Source organism: Geotrypetes seraphini, chromosome 18, assembly GCF_902459505.1.
Source record: "Geotrypetes seraphini chromosome 18, aGeoSer1.1, whole genome shotgun sequence".
In the NCBI taxonomy this organism is placed as follows: domain Eukaryota; kingdom Metazoa; phylum Chordata; class Amphibia; order Gymnophiona; family Dermophiidae; genus Geotrypetes; species Geotrypetes seraphini.
The window spans coordinates 23,652,783-23,671,723 of record NC_047101.1 but is presented as its reverse complement, the minus strand read 5'-3'; the positions used below and the strand labels follow the sequence as shown (position 1 = coordinate 23,671,723).

General features: G+C 43.4%; 1 protein-coding gene across 2 annotated transcripts in view; it reads right to left on the bottom strand.

Annotated features, from left to right (window-relative positions):
• The window catches only part of CAMK2A (calcium/calmodulin dependent protein kinase II alpha), a 220,790-nt gene that overhangs the window by 18,671 nt on the left and 183,178 nt on the right, over nucleotides 1–18,941 (bottom strand). The window contains exons 13-16 of one of the 2 annotated variants that reach the window (XM_033927288.1): nucleotides 17,639–17,679; nucleotides 16,057–16,089; nucleotides 5,107–5,155; nucleotides 191–266 (exon numbers count right to left, since the gene is read on the bottom strand). In XM_033927288.1, the coding sequence (XP_033783179.1) occupies nucleotides 191–266; nucleotides 5,107–5,155; nucleotides 16,057–16,089; nucleotides 17,639–17,679 (199 nt within the window). The remainder of the gene's footprint in view (nucleotides 1–190; nucleotides 267–5,106; nucleotides 5,156–16,056; nucleotides 16,090–17,638; nucleotides 17,680–18,941) is intronic. The other variant, XM_033927289.1, reaches the window with a different exon arrangement.

Sequence of the window (18,941 nt, the reverse complement as noted above, 5' to 3'; positions counted from 1 at the left end):
CTGACATCGGAAACCACTAATGAGCCTCAGGTGGCCAGGAGCAGAAGCAGCTGTGCAGGAATCAGCACTGGACCAAGTAGTATAGCTCTTCAATCTTTGAAGGGAAGGGTGGAGGACAGGCTCTGGCTGAATCACTTAATTCCACCCCTACATGTGTTTGCTTGGTATTCCTTCGGAAGAAAAAACTCACGTGTATGATTCAAAATCCCCATTGCTTATTGCTTCGATCAGCTGTTCTGTCACTTTAATGATTTCTTGTTTTCGCACTGTAAAGAAGAGAGATAATTACATTTGAAAGACATAAATATCGGGATGCCTTCCTGCTGAAAGATGGGGCTTGTATTAGCACTAGTAGCCCTCTTGTTATGTGCAGTGCTGTTTCCGTGCCCCTTACCAAGACATTCAAGGAAATTCAACAGATCCAAATTCCCAACATGTTACTGTACCTCACAGAGCTATCTTGAATGGTAAAGGAGGTTATATTTTTTTTTGTGCAGATGAGGTCAGACATATTCTTTAACCATTTGCCCATTCTCTGGGAGGCAAAGGGAAGGATCTGAGGCTTTTTCCTCCTTACAAATTTTTGGCAGCATGTGCCTCCCAGTAGAGGTGGTGGAGACAGAGACTATGTCTGATTTCAAGAAAACCTGGGATCTCTTAGAGAGAGGAAGAGATCATGGTTACTGCGGATGGGCAGACTGGATGGGCCATTTGGTCTTTATGGTTATACAAACATTGTAACATGATGGCAGATAAAGTTCTATGACATCACAATGCAGGTGTAAAGAGCCTTAGCCAATAGGGAGAGGAGGAGATAGTGGATGCTGCGGATGGGCCATTTGTCCTTTTATCTACCATCATGTTTCTATGTTTCTATAACATACTATATAGATCTTACATTAGAGATGCACACGCATCCATCTTTTTTTAGTAGATGGAAGTGTTAACTATGAAATGTATACATCATAGTGCTCATTACAGCACCTTGACTTATTCACAGTTGAAGGGTTTTTGTGTAATTTATATCATTTGATCTACTATAAGTGTGTTTATTTGGCACATTACTGTACCACCATAGTGTGGTGTCTTTATTGTACTTTATAAATATATATATTTTTTTAAATAAAATATCGTGAAATCGAATTTCCCACATAGCACTCTAATTGATATTTGCATAGCAAATCTACCAATAAATGCATGTTACTCACTGGGACACATTTTTCTCTAGGGAAGGAACAGTTGCTCTCACATAAAGAGATGAAAAATCCCGAGGGCTCTAGAATGTTCCTCCTTTTTAACCTTCTACACCGAGCAGCTGATTAACAACAGTACTGGAGCAGAAGAACAGCTTAGTAGATATAGCAATGGGGGTAAGAGGGAGGAAAAGCCAGGATTCAAATCCTCTTAATATGCTGCAAGACCTTAGGTAGGTCACTTCGCTCTCTGACGCTTCGGGGACAAGTCCTCTAGAGACACAGAAATATCTTAATGCAACTTGCTAAGAAATAGCAGTCACCATTTTTTTCCCTCATTAAAATAGTTAATGCAGCAAAGGGCCAGACTCTGTAAATAACGCCCTTATAGACGGCTACCTATAAAAAGGTGGCCGTGGCCGATCACATGCCAATCATGCAATGGCACTGTTTACAGAATCGCGGCCTTCATCAAAGGTAGGCACCGGAAACGTAGGTCAGGGTTTTAAAGGCCTACATTTGTGGCACTTACCTTTGATGAGAGTCAAGTAATTTAGAATGCCAAAGTTGATTAATCACGCCTACTTCGACCTTAGGTCTTCTAAGGTGCCTTCACTGTCACGACGAAGGTGCCATTTTTCTAGGTGCCTACTTTTTTTTTTTAAACAATGTTTAAAACCTTTTAAAATGGCTTTTACCAATTAAGATAGGTTCCGGTAGGATGTCTACCAGCACTTAAGGTGCCATTTATAGAATGTGGGCCAAAGACGGGGGGGGGGGGGGGGTTTGACTGGAGAGTATATCTTAGGTATGTCTGTGGAATGATTGTTTTTTAGTAGTATGGTGTGTATGTTGTCTTTGTCTTGGGGGGATTAGGCTTTCGAAAATTATGGGGCTGACAGGAGTAGCAGACTGGCCATGCGCTGGACTGTTCTCGGAATGGAGATTTTGTGCTTTGATCGGCTTCCTTGCTTTGTCCACAATTGGTGCCTTTGTAGCTTTGGCTCCTTCTCTCGGCACCTAGTCAGTGGGTTTTAGTGAGGTCTCTCTTTCTATCAACTTTTCTGTATTCCGCCGCATTTGCTTTGCTTCATGGTTCTGTATGCACCGTTACTGTCAACTGTTGTCTCTTCGATTATTTCCTTCTGTTTATCTATACGCACATTGTATACTGTATACCGTCTGTTTCTCTGGTTGCCTCTTTAATAAAAAATGATATAAAAAAAGAATGTGGGCCAAAATGTCTTCAATGGATTTCTCTGATCCTCAAATTGCACTTTTAAATCTGAAAAAAAAATTGCAGGGTCGTGTATTTGAGTTGCAAAAAACAAAGGGAACAGTACAGTAGAGTGGGTGAAAAACTTAACTATATGGATACATGGGTCGAATGGGAGCCAGAAGTAGCCCAGAAAGGTGACTTATGTCTCTGTAGGATGGGATGTGTCTGGTGTGGCCAGTGGCATAATAAGGGAGGGGGGGGGGTGCGGGAGTGGACCGCCTAAGATGCCGTCTTGGTGGGGCACTGGCACTTCTTCACCACCCCTGTGCCAAGCTCACACCCTCCCTTCCCCATCTCACCCCTCCCCTGTACCTCTTTAAAATCTTCACCAGTGCAAGCAACTACTCTAGCCTGCTGTTCGCGCTGGCCTGGCTCCCTCTGAAATCACTTCTGGGTCACGGGGCCAGGAAGTGACATCAAAGGGAAAGCCACCACGAGCAGCAGGCTGGAGAAGCAACTCATGCTGGTGAAGATTTTAAGAGATACAGGGATGGAAAGGGAGGGCGTGAGTGTGGTGCGGAAAGAGTATTTAGGGGGGGGGTGTTGGTATAGGGTTACCAAATGGCTCTAGAAAAAGGAGGATGGATTGAGATATCCAAGTTTTACTTCTACTGAAAGCAATGGAAGTAAAACCTGGATGTCTCAATCTGTCCTCCTTTTTTCTGAAGCCATATGGTAACCCTAGGTTGGCGTGGAAGGAGTGGGGGGGGGGGGCGGAGAAGAAGGGGTGGGGGTTGATGGAGGGGAGGTGGAGAGGATGGCACAGGGTCACCACTGCCCCAGGCGCCTCCTACCCTTGCTATACCACTGGGTGTGGTCCACTTTCAGGTGTAAGGGGGAATTCTGGTTTTGAACCAGTGGTCTGGAGAGCTGTAGGTTTAAATTGGGCTATGGGAGCCACTGTGGAGGGCTGCACTGCAAGGAGGTCACTGAATAGAGAACAGTTCTTCTCTTCTGACATCAGCCTGGAATTGGATGGGTATAGTACTACTTTTTCTAGAAAAACCTGCAAAATGTCTTGTGAATTGTTAAAGAGCCATGTGGTCCCTTTACTGAACCGTTATTTATTCTTAAGCTTCTTCTCATTGTTGCTCATTCCAACTTTCTATCCAACTTTTTCATGCCAGAACCTCAGCACTTACTACTTGTCCTTTGGATATGTGTGTCTATGAGCTTGCTCCAAATCTTAATCTGTTGACTGTTCCCATCCAAACCAATACCAGGGAGAAATTGACAGAGGTTGACTGGAGCATCCTGCTTGAGCAATTGCCATCGACATGGAGGTACCCAAAGCCAATATTCTAAGCACCTTTGAGGAAATGTTATTCCACAATCATCTAATCCAGCTCTACTAGAGCATCTCAAGTTGACGTGAGAAGCATAGGTCTTGTAAAAAACTGGGTATCTATGAAGGCCATGTGAAGGAATAACTGATAAACAACAGAGCTGAAGCACAATGGAAGCCCCTCTACTTGCAATGAAATTTTTTTAAATAAAAGGTCTCAAGGAATCCTCTGAGTTGGCAAGTAATAGATTCATAAGACCCATCGTTCTGACTCATTACATCTGCTTTGTCATACAATAATGAATATAAATTTTAAAATAAAAACAATAATTGCACTAATGCATTTTAACCATTGCTTAATTTACTAGGGCTTCTTTTAGTAAGAATGTGCAGGCAGAAAATGTTATGCCTTTGCCCAGATGTTGACGGTACAAAAGGTATATAACCTAGTTTTGATCACCCTATTCATCAATTGCTTTGCAATCTTGGTTTTTACCTCAATGTGCTTATCCTTCTGCATTTCTGAAAGACGAGTACTTCTAGCCATTTAATTTATCTTGTATGATACTTCACAAAGTGACAGCATTAAATAAAAGGAGCAGATACTGATAGATAAGAAAAACCACATTAGCTCATATTTTGGGAGGTGGTCTGTGTCAATTCTATCTGAGAAGCTTTGTTGCACCTAAATCCTCCAAATTCTTTCTTCCCAATTTATTTACAACCATGAATGTATGTTGCAGAGACATTGTTTTTTTTCTAGCAAGGTGATTCCTTCTATCTTGAGCACAATTTTTGAAATGGTGGTTGGGATCAGTAGATTCCATCCTTCCATTTTCTAGGAGGCCTTAGCTTCATATTAGAAATGGAAATCTAGTGCCAAAGATATGGATGGAATCAATAATGTAAGTGTAATATCTGCAGGAATTTATTTAATCTTTTATAAAGGTTGACTGTGTTGTCAAAAGCTTACTAAAAATGTATTTAGTTAGTCCACTAAAAAGGTATCGACTTATTTTTCTTTGTACGAGCTGATATGTACGATTTGCCGAAAAGAAGACTAGATGAAGTTTCAACTGCTACCTTTACTTTAAAATTCTGATTTTGGAAGTATTACCTTTTGATATCTTAACAAAATATGCTTTCAAATCTGGATGCATCAAGTACGTTGGTGATTTTTTTTTTATAAAGAATTTTATATAACCTCAGTTCCAAGGGAAATGGAGAGAACTGGAAAAGAGAAAAAGTGGGAAGTGTCAATACAATCCCATTATTTAATGTGAACCACGGAGGCTTGTGAAAGATAAGATACTGTAGATTACAATCTATCTTTAGTCTTTGCCTCCTACCTTTCGTGTCCTCATCCTCAATAGTGGTGTTTGTACTCTCTGAGGATTCCTGAGCAAACAATAGAGGGGAAATGAAAAGTAAGAGGTTTCCGAGGTCTGGTCACGAAGATCCCATCCCTTGAAAACAGATTCTTTCTCTTCTCTCTACATAGTACCAAAAGTACCACAACACTCCTGTCCAATTTTTCTCATGGTGCCCAACATTCAAAATCCTCCTCTCTCATTTTTCTCACAGCATTCAAAAGCTACATCTTTTATTTTTCTCATGGCCTCCAAAATCCACCATTCTCCTTTCCTAATCTTCTCATAACATCCATTAACACAACACTTTTGCCCCAGTCTTATGACGGTATCCATTATCCATGAAAAGGGCAATTCTGTAACCTGCTGCCCATGTTTGGTATCAAATACACACATAGGTTATAGAATACCGTCATCGACATCGGTAAATGGCGCTAGGCTATTCTTTAGTGTACATGCCACACGGCTTAGCATGGAACTGCAGAGGAATAGTACACATGGGCTGAGCATATATAGTCTAAATAAATTAACCCAAGTGGTATCAAACAGCAATATACAATATATCATACACCACTCAACCAGAGAAGTGCACCTAGTTCCAGAGGCCTCAGAATTGGAGCCTAAGCACAGTCGTATTATCACAAACTGAAAAAATCAGCGTAGTGTTCTTGTTCCTTGCTCCAATCATTGGCCAAAAGATCTGGTGTTGGAACTCATGTTCTAAATTTTATCCCTAATTCTTAAAGAAACTTTTTCTTCTTTTTTTTGTTTTTATAAATTACTACCTTTTCATATATAAAATTTACACCAGTATTTCCATATTGCCTATGAAATTTTAGTCATATGCTCTTTTTGTATAGTGAGCCAATGAAATTTCTCTAAATTGTAGAGTTGGATGCCGTAGTGCTGGCCCTGAAGCAGCGGACAAGAACAGAGTCCGTGAAACGCTGGCCGCATCAGTCCCTTTAGTGATAAGCATTGCTGGAAAGGCATATCTAGAGACAAGTACTGCTCAAGATAAGTAGTTTGTCAACTTTTTCAATATACCGGATAGGTGCATATGACTAAAATTTCATAGGCAATATGGAAATACTGGTGTAAATTTTATATATGAAAAGGTAGTAATTTATAAAAAAGAAAACAGAAGAAAAAGTTTCTTTAAGAATTAGGGATAAAATTTAGAACATGAGTTCCAACACCAGATCTTTTGGCCAATGATTGGAGCAAGGAGCAAGAACACTACGCTGATTTTTTTTCAGTTTGTGATAATACAACTGTGCTTAGGCTCCAATTCTGAGGCCTCTGGAACTAGGTGCACTTTTCTGGTTGAGTGGTGTGTCATATATTGTATATTGCTGAGCATATATAGGCCATGGCTGTGTCACCATATGACACGTGCAACTTCTAGAATACTTTCAGTTGCATGGTACATGTAGATGCGCCAACTTATACCACCAAATGACCTGTTTCAAGTGGGTCCTCCTAAGTTGCAGTTCACCAAAAGTAGTATTCTATAATGGCTTCAGTGAAACCCTTGAAGCCTTTATAGAATTGGCAGTAAGCACACCCCATTGTGATACCTAAATTAAGGTACCGTGTTGTAGAATTACTCCCAAAGCTCCTCTTCCAAACCTTCTCAATGTACCGAATATCCCCAATATTCCTCCTCTTCCAATCATTTCATCACACCCAACATCCACAATAATCTTCTCTTAGCGTTCAATATGAAGAACCATCCTCTCCCAATCTTTCCACAGCATCCAGTATCAAGAACCTTCCACTCGCAATCTTCTCACAATACCCAATAGCCACACAGCTCTTCTCCCAACCTTCTTCTAGCATCCAGAACTCTCTTTTCTCAATCATTTCTCAACACCTCTTCTCGTGATACTCAGTATCCACAGTTCTCTCTGTCTTCTTAACGTATCCAGTATCAACAATATTCTTCTTCCAATTTGTTCACCACATCCAATATTCACACATCTCCTTTTCCAGCCTTCTCACAGAATCCAACATCCACAATATTCCTTTTCTGATCTTCTCAGAGCACTCAATACTGACAACCCTCCTTTCGCAATTTTCTCCCAGTATCCACAGCTCTCCTCGCTCAATCATCTCACAGTACCCTATACCAACAGCATTACTCTCTAAATCGGAGAATGACACAGGCACAAATTTTTCCCCGTCCTGTCTTGGCGAGTTCTTTTCCTGCCCCGCCCCATTCCTGCAAGCTCTATCCTCATCTGCACAAGCCTCAAACACTTTAAAATCATAAGGTAGAAGCGTCACCGTGAATTTCTTTCAATGAAACCTGGGGTTATATCTTTGGGTGCTACTTTTTTTTTTTTTTTTGTGACGCCCTTGTAAGTATATAGTGTGTTACCGTACAGTTAAATGTTTTCTTTGAGCCAACCCAGTTGACATCTTTCTTGGCGTCTGGAGGTAGAAAAATCTTAGGCTCTATTGATTAATGAATGTAACTGCTTACCCGGCATTATAGCACTTATTATGCTTAGTTTAAAATGTATGTTCAGCTCAGTTCCTTATTTTCTCGCTAATATCTTGGATCTTATTGAGGACTTGAGCATGATTGGCTAAAGTTTATTTTCATTTCTTCTGATGTTTATTTAAGATTATGTTTTGATATATATAAATAGCTAATATTTGCTTTCTGTACAAGTTACGCTTGGTGATTAAATTAGAAAATTAATTAAAAAAAAAAAATAAAGGCAGAAATCCAGGCAAAATCCTCTTAAGGCATAGTTTACAGGAATGGGGCAGCGACAAAACTTGCGTGGAAAGGAATGGGGGAACTGAGTTCCTGTAGGACGGGGAAAAATTTGTCCCCATGTCATTCTCAACTTTTAAATCTTCTCAATGCAGTACATTCTTCCAGAACCCAGTACAGTCGACTCCACCTAAGTGCAACGTCGGTTAAGCGCATGCTTCGGTTATCCGCACCCTACCACCACGGTCCCGTTTGGCTTGGTTTTTTACATTAAAGTCAATGGACGCAATTCAGATAAGCACACAATCCGCTGATGCGCACTCATGTCTTAGGTCCCACCTCTATGCTTTCACGTTACCTTCACCCCGGTTAAATGCAATCACGTTCCGACTGGGAGGAAAGCCAGTTGGTAGAACAGATTGGCCACAATGGCAAGGCTTCACACAGCGCTGGGACAGCTGGGAAAGTGAGTGCTCCGCTTCCACTCAAGCTGTAGGGCTTTCCTATACTTTAGACTCCAGCAACCCAGGCGCCACACTTAAACTGAGCCTCCCCCACTCCTATTAAGCGCACACTCCATTTACCGTATTTTCACGCATATAACACGCGCGTTATACACGATTTTTACAAACCGTGCATAAACTTGCGCGTTATACGTGTGAGTGCGTTGTACAATTTTTTTTTTTCATTCTGATCCGGCATCCCCCCTGCGAACCGGCATCCTCCCCCCCCGCTCGCGTCACCCCCCCCCTCCCCCACGATCCTACATCCCCCCCCCCCCCAGCACCGCAAAACATCTCTTACCCGATTGGGCACCGGCACCAGCACCAATGCACAGGACGTGCCAGTGCCTGAAGATCCTCCCTCGTTGTTGCTGGGCTGGGCGGTGCGAGGGAGATTCTCCTTCTTCCTTGTGCCGGGCTGGACTGGGCTTTGAGCATTTGCACATGCTCAAAGCCTTCTGGTCTCGCTCAGATTGAGAATCTCGGAGAGAGCGAGACCAGAAGGCTTTGAGCATGCGCAAATGCTCAAAGCCCAGTCCAGCCCGGCACAAGGAAGAAGGAGGATCTCCCTCGCACCGCCCAGCCCAGCCCATCCCAGCCCAACGAGGGAGGATCTTCGGGCACTGGCACTGGCACGTCCTGTGCATTGGTGCTGGTGCCGGTGCCCAATCGGGTAAGAGATGTTTTGCGGTGCTGGGGGGGATGTAGGATCGCAGGGGAGGGGGGTGACGCGAGCGGGGGGGAGGATGCTGGTTCGCAGGCCAGAAGAGTAAGCGGGAGTGGGAGGAGGTTATAGCAGCATGCGCGGTATACGCGTGTGCGTGCTATATAAAAAAATTTTTACAGACATGCTTTGGACCCGCGCGCTATACGCGTATGCGCGTTATACAAGTATGCGCGTTATATGCGTGAAAATACGGTAAGCACATGTGGCGACCCGGTCCGAAGGCCGTGCTCTTAAGCGAAGTCGACTGTATACACAATGTTCCTCTCTCGTTCTCAAAGCGTTCAATATACATAAGTCTCCTTTCTCGGGCTTCAAGCAACAGCACCTAATATCCACAATGTTCATCTTCCAATTGCGTTATCGTACTCTATATCCATATCTTTCCTCTGCCATTTAACAAAGCATCTACAAATTTTCTATTGCATATATCTTGCAGGAATCCAAAATTGCAATTTTCTTTCCTAATATTTATTCCAGCCTAAATATCCACAAAATGTATATTTACTACTTCTCTCTCCCCCTTATCACATAGATGCAATACCTCTCTCATTCAACACACGGGATCCCAGCATTCATAGCCTTCCTTTCTCATGTATTATATAGGACTTTTTTAACCTCCCAACTTTCTATTCCTCTCTTTCTTTCCACATTTCTCTCACAGAATCTCTTATCCTACTACAATCTTCTGTTATTTAATCTACAGCATTGGCAATCTTCTCTGAATTTGTCATTATCCTACCTTTTAATCACTTTCTTCACAGCACCCCCAAATTTGGTATCCTTTTCTCCATGTTTTTCAGAGATTTTGCATTCGCAAGCAAAGTGGAGAAGTAAGCATTTTACATTGTGTTTGAAAGAGTTTAAATGGCAAATGTTTTTCTATATGTGTATTGACTTTAAAAAAAAAAAAATGCTTCAGTCACATGGGTCTTCTTGAACAGACTGTGAAATGTGCATCTGCACCACTAGGGGCCACTGTACACCTAACTACACAGGATCCCAGCAGAGCTGTCAAGATTTAGGAGTCAAGATTAGAATGGGCTGGTGGTTGGGTAATGTGGTCTCGTCACCATTTATCGCGCATCTTGGGTTTGTTTGTTTTTTTCATTGTGTCTTAAGTGGTAAGTCCTGAGACTGAACCCTACGCCAGTTTCCCCTTGCGCCCGCTGCATGTGCTCGAACCGCTGCTCCTTTGACATCACAAACACCAACATAGGCAGACCGCCACATTCCTCTTTGAGCCCTGCTGCACCCTGTGCTTAAATCTAAACCCAAAAGGGAGCAACTTTTATTCTCTAAATCTCAGAAAAATAGGTAAGATTTACCACTTAATGCAGCCCCCATTTGGGTACAGATTACATCATGAACAGTTGTGACCCAGGGGGACATAGCCAGAATCCATTTTTGGTGGGCACAGAAGTCCAGTTCTTAATTTGGAATTATGGAAGATGATAAAAAGCCTCTAATAATACAAACAATTGATAATGTAATGCTAAGTAGCCCAGTCTATAGAAACAGATAATCTGGCTCACTTCAGATTATCTGGGAGGGAGGGGGATGCTATTCAGGCTTTGTGGCAGTTTCCAAGTGGATTTCTCCATTTGGAAAAAAATAGCATTCGTGCATCTGATCCCCTGACTTTCCAACACACAAGTTGGGGACGCTTGCCTTTTATTCAATAGTAAATTTCTAGTTCCTCTGCAAATTATGTATGAAAATTCCTCTAAGATGGTGTTGCGGTTTCTTAAACTATAACTATGGTTTGTAGGGTTTGTTTACACCAGGGGTGTCAAAGTCCCTCCTCGAGGGCCGCAATCCAGTCGGGTTTTCAGCATTTCCCCAATGAATATGCATGAGATCCATTAGCACACAGTGAAAGCAGTACATGCAAATATTTCTCATGCATATTCATTCGGGAAATCCTGAAAACCTGACTGGATTGCGGCCCTCGAGGAGGGGCTTTGACACCCCTGGTTTACACAATAGGTCTGCTGTCTAATTGCTGAATAAATTTGAACACTGGACAACCTGAAGGCTAGGAAGGTGGAACAAATTTCCAGAAGTAATACAGAATTAAACCTTGTATGAATGACAGAACTCGGAGGAGCCAAGTCTTTTCTCTCTGTTCTGTATTTTAATTTCTACTGTCAACGGGTCATGGATTTCATATACCACCTCTCTGCGGTACAACCAAAGTGGTTTACATTTATTATAAAACTCCAAAATACCTTTACCATCAAAATAACCAAAAGGTCATAACACATTAGACCTCGGCGACTATACTCAAACCTTCAAAATCACCGATCTTATGTTGTTTTTTGGTTTGTTTGTTTTTTGAAGTACAAAAAAAGATTTCTCTTTTAAATGTTCCTTAAATATTCATTCATTTATTAATAGCACAAAAATTTCCTCAAATAGTACTCATCCCAAGACCAACAAAATGAGTACTATTTAAGGAAATTTTTCTGCTATTTATGAATGAATGTTAAGAGAATAAAAACTTTGGCCAATTTCTGTCGATCGTTTTCTTTTTTTATTTGTAAAAATTTGGAATGACCTTCCTTCTATAGTTAGAGTTCTCTCTCACTTACTCATTTTTCGTAAAGCATTGAAGACCTATTTATTTCAGAAATTTATTAATGGCTCCTCCTTTTCAAATAATTAAGAATAAAAGATAAAATTTTTGGCATAAAAGAGACAGGGATCCTTTTACTAAGCTGCGTTAGGGCATTAACAATGCCCTGCGTGCTAGACGCTAACGCCAGCATTGAGCTGGCATTAGTTCTAGCCGCACAGCGCAGGGTTAGCACGCGCTAATCCGAAAGCGCTAAAAACGCTAGCGCACCTTAGTAAAAGAAGCCCACAGTTTCTGCTCTAATCTCTTGTATATTTTAGTAATATTTTGTTAACCGTGTCGAACCCCTTTTCTTGGGATGAATCGATATATAAAATCAAAGATTAGAAAAATCCTTTTTTTCTATATGATGAGTCTACTTGAAAAGAAAAAAACATAAGACGAGTGATGAGGCTGGCTTGTAATTTTTCTAAACTGATGCTGGAAGTTTGAGTGTAGCTGCTGAGGTCTAATGCGTTATGACCTTTTGGTTATTTTAATGGTAAAGGTATTTTGATGTTTTTTTTATCTATTTACTTTGCCATAATGCTTTTTGAAGTGCCAGGTGCATCTTTTTGTCCCTAGTGTACTCGCATCTAAGCTTTGTAGCTGGGACAATAGAGGGTTGGGTGACTTGCTAACGACTGCAAGGAGCTGAGGGAGGGAATTGGACCTGGTTCTCTGATTTCTCACCTACTGCCCAAACCATCTCTATTTTTGCTTTGTTTCTTTATTTTTTCTTTCTTAAGTTTTTTTTGTTATTTCATGTGAAATTGTTTTTATGTGCATTATGTAATTACCCTGGTAAGCCCTTTTCCAGTAGATAGGTGATACATTCTAGACCATAGGGTGATTTCCCTACAGCCGTGTGCTGCTGCAGAAGGAATCTATATTTTTCACACTGCCTCTGTTGTACGTCATTAGGCTCTCTAGCTCCACCTTCAGTTAGTACCAAAACATGTAGAGGCACATGTAGCAACAGGCTTAAACAAATTGTTCTGCTCAAAAAGTACCTAAACAGTACTATTAACTGCCAACACAGGATTCAAAGGAGCTCAGAAACTACTCCCCAATAAATTGAAACATATACATTATACAAATTCTTCCTAGCCCTCAAGGACAGATGGGCATCCAAGAATCAGCATGGAGAAGCATAAACAGACTGAAAAGTAGGCAGGCACAGGAAAGACAGGGCAGGAGTCTAGAATGACTCGCCTATCTACTGGAAAAGAGCTTATCAGGGTAAGTACATAATCTCTCTTTCCAGTGCAATAGGTGAGACATTCTAGACAGTAGGGATGTACAAAACGATCACCCAAAAAGCTAGGATGGGCTTGTTGTGCCGACCCTTAAGACCGAGGACTCAAAGCGGAGTCCTGTCTTGCGACCACATCCACTCGGTAGAACTTGGCAAACATGTGAAGAGAAGACCATGTTGCTGCTCTGCAAATCTTCTCAGGAGAGACAGATCTAGCTTCAGCCCATGAAGAAGCCTCACTCTTGGTAGAATGCGCCTTGACAGAAATAGGAGACTGTTTCCCAGAAAGAATGTAGGCTGACTAAATAGTCCTATGGATCCATCTGGAAATTTTGGCCTTGGAAGCAGGAGCGCCCCGCTTAACTAAATGAGTCAGCACAAACAAATAGTCAGAGAAGAACTCTGTGCACATCCAGGTTCTTCAACAGGTGGTCCTTGGATACAGTTGATTTCAAACACACTTCCTGATTAACATGGAAAACCGAAACTACTTTAGCAGGAAGGAAGGGACCATCCAAAGGGAAACCCTTGCCTCCGAAATATGTAGGAAAAGCCTGCAGGTCTGACACACGATGCGCAGAAGTAATGGTGACCAGAAAAACAGTCTTGAGTGTCAAGTCCAAGAGGAAAGCATCTGATTGCTCAAAAGGAGTCTTGGTAAGGCTAGACAACACCAAGTTAAGGTCCCAGGAAGGGAAAGGATTGTTAATTGTAGGTCTGAAAAGAAGAGCCCCTTTCAAGAATCTAGCAACATCAGGATGAGACACCAAGGAAGACCGATGCTCCCGGGACCTAAAACAGGAGAGCCTGGCCACTTGGACCTGAAGAGAAGCGACAGTGAGACCTTTATAAAACCCAGCCTGAAGAAAGGCGAGAATTAGCTAGATTGGAGCTGAATAAAGATCCACCTGGTCCTGGGCTTCCACACCTTTGCATAAGATGACACCGTAGATGACTTCTTAGACTTCAGAAGAGCATCAGCAACCAGGGAAAAATATCCTTTATACTCTAAGGCTGCATGCTCAAGAGCCATGCCGTAAAAGCAAAATGACCCGGATCCTCCATGGAGACTGTACCCTGCATGAGAAGGTCCAGATAGGTGTTCAGCCGAAGGCTACGACCTTTTCACAGATGCATCAGATCTGCGTACCATGGTCTGCAAGGCCAATCTGGAACCACCATAATGATGCAGCTCGGATGAGCCACGTTCATCCTAATGATCTGGCCGAACATCAGCCAAGGAGGAAAAACATGCAAGAGAATCTCCTGAGGCCACAGCTGTACCAGAGCATCAAGTTCCATATTGCTGGGCTCAGACCTTTGACTTAAGAAGTGATCTGCATTCTTGTTTCTCACTGTGGCCATTAGGTCAAAGTAGAGATGCCCCCAGTGCCCCACTATCGCTTGGAATGCCTCTGGGGATAGGGCCCACTCGCCCAGATCAAGAATCTGTCTGCTGAGGAAGTCTGCTTGAATGACGGGAATAGACTTAGTAGCTAAAGACAGGTTGTTTACCCTCTCCAAGGTAGGGAGAACAAGAGGGAACTCTCTAAAGTTAAAAGGGGATAGATTCCGTTCAAACGTAAGGAAATTCTTCTTTACCCAGAGAGTGGTGGAAAACTGGAACGCTCTTCCAGAGGCTGTTATATGGGAAACACCCTGCAGGGATTCAAGACAAAGTTAGATAAGTTCCTGCTGAACCAGAATGTACGCAGGCAAGGCTAGACAAAGGGCACTGGTCTTTGACCTAAGGGCCGCCGCGGGAGCGGACTGCTGGGCACTATGGACAACTGGACTGACCCAGCAGCAGAAATTCTTATGTTGTCAACTCCCACCACTTGAGCTGCCATCAGTGCTAGGATATGACGGTCCACCCAAAGATAAAGAAGGCGAGTTTCCTGAGCAAGAGGAGTGTTCTTGGTCCCTCCCTGGTGATTGACATAGGCTACTGCTGTCGCATTGTTGGATAAAACCCAAACTGCTTGGCCCTCCAGAGTCTTCGGCAATCTCATCAGATCTAATTGAATGGCTCTGAGCTCCAACCGGTTAATTGACCATTTTCGCTGTGAGAGCGTCCAGCACCCCTGAACAGGACAATTGCAATGGGCTCCCCAGCCCCGAAGGCTGGCATCTGTCATCACCACAATCTAGGAGGCAATATGTAGCAGTATGCCCCTGCAGAGCGATCGTGGGAGAAACTACCCATCCATGCATGCCTGGGCTTCAAGGGTCCAAGGTAGACGAGCCTGTGTACTCGCTGTGACCTGACAGAGAATCTGTGCTGTAGCCTGCTTTCAGCTCTCTCACAGTAGCTGGATGAGAAAATTCACTTCCACAATGCTGGGAATGGTTCTGAAAAGTTGATCTTCAGGCTGCCAGTCAGACTCCTATGTCTGACTACACCTACCCCCTGTGGACCAACGGATGCGCACCAGTACAGGTGGAGGCGTGATGATGCAGCCGGCACCCTGCGAGACAACGCCGAGCCTCCTAAGAGCGCTTAACAGCTTGCACTTGACCCCTGATTAACAGTAGGTGAGGCCATTTCAAAGGCAGCCCTGAGCTCCAGCGAAAACTATGCAGGCTGGCTAACAGGTACCCAGTGGGATCGGCCTTTCAGCTACAGACCAAGGTCTGTGAATTCTCAAGCAGGCAGAGCTTCAAATTTGTTCCAAGCACTAAATTACCCAAAAAGATTAAGTCAAAATTAAATTGACTTAAAAAAATAATAAAATAGGGAGAGCAGGACGAACACTCCTGCAGGCACGCATGCAGAAAGAAAGAACTGAAGGTGGAGCTAGAGCCCAGTGAAGTATAACAAAGGCAAAGTGAAAAATCTGGAGTAGATTCCTTCTGCAGCAGCACGAGGCTATAGAGAAATAACCCTACTGTCTGACTCTTGTCTCACCTATTGCACTGGAAAAATAATAACTACATGCAATAAATGTATGCACTGAAGCTAAATGAATGACATGAAATGCATGTCTTAAAGGAAAATAGGGAACTCAGAACTGGACTTCTGTGTCAGCCTGAATTGGATTCTGATTATGACCTGGACTCAGCAGGACTGGCTCTGAAGAACACAAAAAAAACACTCACCATTAACTGGACACTGGAACTGGACTTTCTTTTCTGGAAAAAAAAACAACAAGGAGAACAGATAGGAAAGGAGAGTGAGAGGCAGCAGGAAGCGGAAGAGTGAGAGGCAGCAAGCGAGAAAGAGAGGCAGCATGCTATACCAAAGACATCAGAACAAAGACATATAGTGCAAAGAAGAAAAAAGAGTGATCTACAGAAGCAAAGGAAGTGAGAAAGAGACAAAGCAAGAAGCAGCTAGAGAGAGAAATAGGAAGTAGAAGAAAGAAAGAAACAGAGAACATAGGCAGCCAAAAGAGCAACAGAGAATTGTTTAGAAGCAGTGAAGGAAGATATAGGCAGTAACCAATAGAAAGAGGGACAAATCAAGAGACAGATAATAACAAAGGGCAGGGCAGGTAAAGTGAGTGAGCACTGAAGAGACCAAACCAATTGACAGAAGAGGCCAAAAGACAAAATCGAGCCATCAGCGACAGACAGAACTGCACAGGACAAAGATAGAGGACGGCAACAGGTAGCCGTGTGGGGAAGAGAATCAGGAATTAAGAGTCAGAGACGGCAAAGATTAACAGAAACCAACATAGAAACAGAATCAATGTGCCATAAGCAAGGTAACAATGTTGGAGCCAAACAAAGTAAACAAGATAGGGAACACAGACATGGCAAGTGGAGATAGAGAGCGAGTGGACTGTGCTCGGCGATGAGCGGGAAGCAGGTTGCAGACTGCCGCAGTGAGAAACGCAAAAGAGAATGGAAGCGAGCTAGGGAGGAAGGGAACTCAGCAGCGCCGACAGAGAGTGCGGCAGTGGAGTGGAAAGTGACGCTAGAGATAAGTAGCGCAGAATGATAAGTGGACCGTGGTCTAAGAGGCGAGTAGCGTCGAGTGTGGTAGTGGTGTGAAAGTTAAGTTGAACAGAGGGCAGTGGTGTGATAAGTGACTAGCGTAGAGTAACAGTTGAAGCAGCAGAGCGGGTGTTGATTAGCGCAGAATGAGAGATGGTGTAAGAGGTGAACTGCGTGGAGTCATTCTATGAACAGTTGTGTGGAAGGAGAGCAGCACGCTGATAGGACGTGCAACGATGTGAAAGGTGACCAGCACGGAATGGGACCGTGAGCAGTTGACGTAAGAGGTTACTGGCATGGAGTGAGGTTGTGAGCAGTGGAGTGAGCATGGCAGCGGGCGCGTAGCAGAGAGGAAGCGAAGGCCTCCCACGGAACCTCTCAGATGCCTGGCAGTAGATAGCTGTACAGTGAGAGAGAAAGCGCAGACTACCTGGCGGTCTTCCGCTCTTCTGCCCAGTTGTCCTCAATGACGACCCTTGACAGTTTGGCACAACATGAACAAGGGGTGCCAGTTTGGTGTCGTTATATCGGCGTACGGAACCCCCTGCTCAGCTGAGATTATACATGCCGTGGTACCATGATTAACAGTACTGGAAATTGGTTGGCTATGCCTGGCAGACATACGCAGAGATATTTATGCCCACCCACGCTGCTCTTTCTTTGAGTAATGAGTGCTGCGGTCAAGCCCTGAGCATCGGAACATCCCACTATATGATCTTAACAACTAGTGTGTGGCACTTACCTTCACGCCATCATTCTTCTTGTTGCTGCCGCTCTTTCCTCCTGGAGAGAGAAGGTACAGGGTTAGCAGAAACGTGCTGGGTACCAAAAACCACAGGAGGAGCATCAGCATTTTGATTGCAAGGTGGGGGGAAGAGAGCTGCGGCTAGGCCGGCGTCAGACAGACACAGGCGAGGTGACCCTTTGCTGCTGCTCCCACAAACAACCCCAACGCAGCATGCTCAGTTAATTTGGTGATAGTTGGGACTGAGCCTCCTGCAGGCACAAATTGTTGCAAGGTCTTTTCCCCCGGGTTCCTCCCTCTGTAAGTTGGACATGTACAAACATACACACACACACAATAGCGTGTGAAGATCTTGTTAAGAGATGTGGTTGCTGCGTAGAGTGATATACAAGTTCAGCGTGGAAACCTGGAGATATTATTGTTGCTTCAGCAAACCCTTCTTCCTGCAAACTGAGCTAGGGGAATTGTGCGAGGAGTGTACCTAGCCTGAAATAGAAGGCTTGAAAGTCAGTCTGGGCCACAGATCCTTCCTGACTCTTCCCCCCCCCCCCCTCCGTCCTTCATTGGAGTTCATGGCTGTTGATTCTACACATTTAAATATGTATGTGGCATAGTGAAAACCTCTTGCTCCTCTCTCTAATTTTAGTCCCAAGCTCATACAGTCAGGCGCTGCGACGTTCCAGCCAAACAGCTGCAGACCCTTGTTTCAGTAGTGTGGGAAATCTAAGCCCTGAGGCCTCCTCCCACTTGACACCACTGTTCCCTAACTCCTCACTAACACTAAGGTCAGGCCTTAACTCTTAACCGTCTCTCCTTTCCCTATAATAAACTTCTTCATTTTATTTATTTATTTGAAGCATTTGTATTCCGTTGGTTTCAAGGCGGATTTCAGATCTACATGCATAATTTAAAATGTGACACAACATCATTTTCAAGGGTAACAATTACAGGGGGTGCAGTTTATAGGTATGGAATCATATTAGTAAACAAGTCTAACCCCCCCCCCCCACACACACACACATACGAACTCTTTTACAAAACCGCCCGTTTTTAACGCTGATCGCAGCGGTAACAGCTCCGACGCTCATAGGAATTCTGTGAGCATCGGCGCCGTTACCGCCGCAGCCAGCACTAAAAACGCTAGTGCAGTTTTGTAAAGGGGGTTGGGTAATTGTATTTATACATTTAGCTCAGCGACATCTACAGTAACATTCAGGTTCTAGTTCATCAGAGAGTCCGTTCACGTCTGCTTAGTGATATTCCATCACATTTTAGCAGGTAGATTAAGCATTTTTAATGA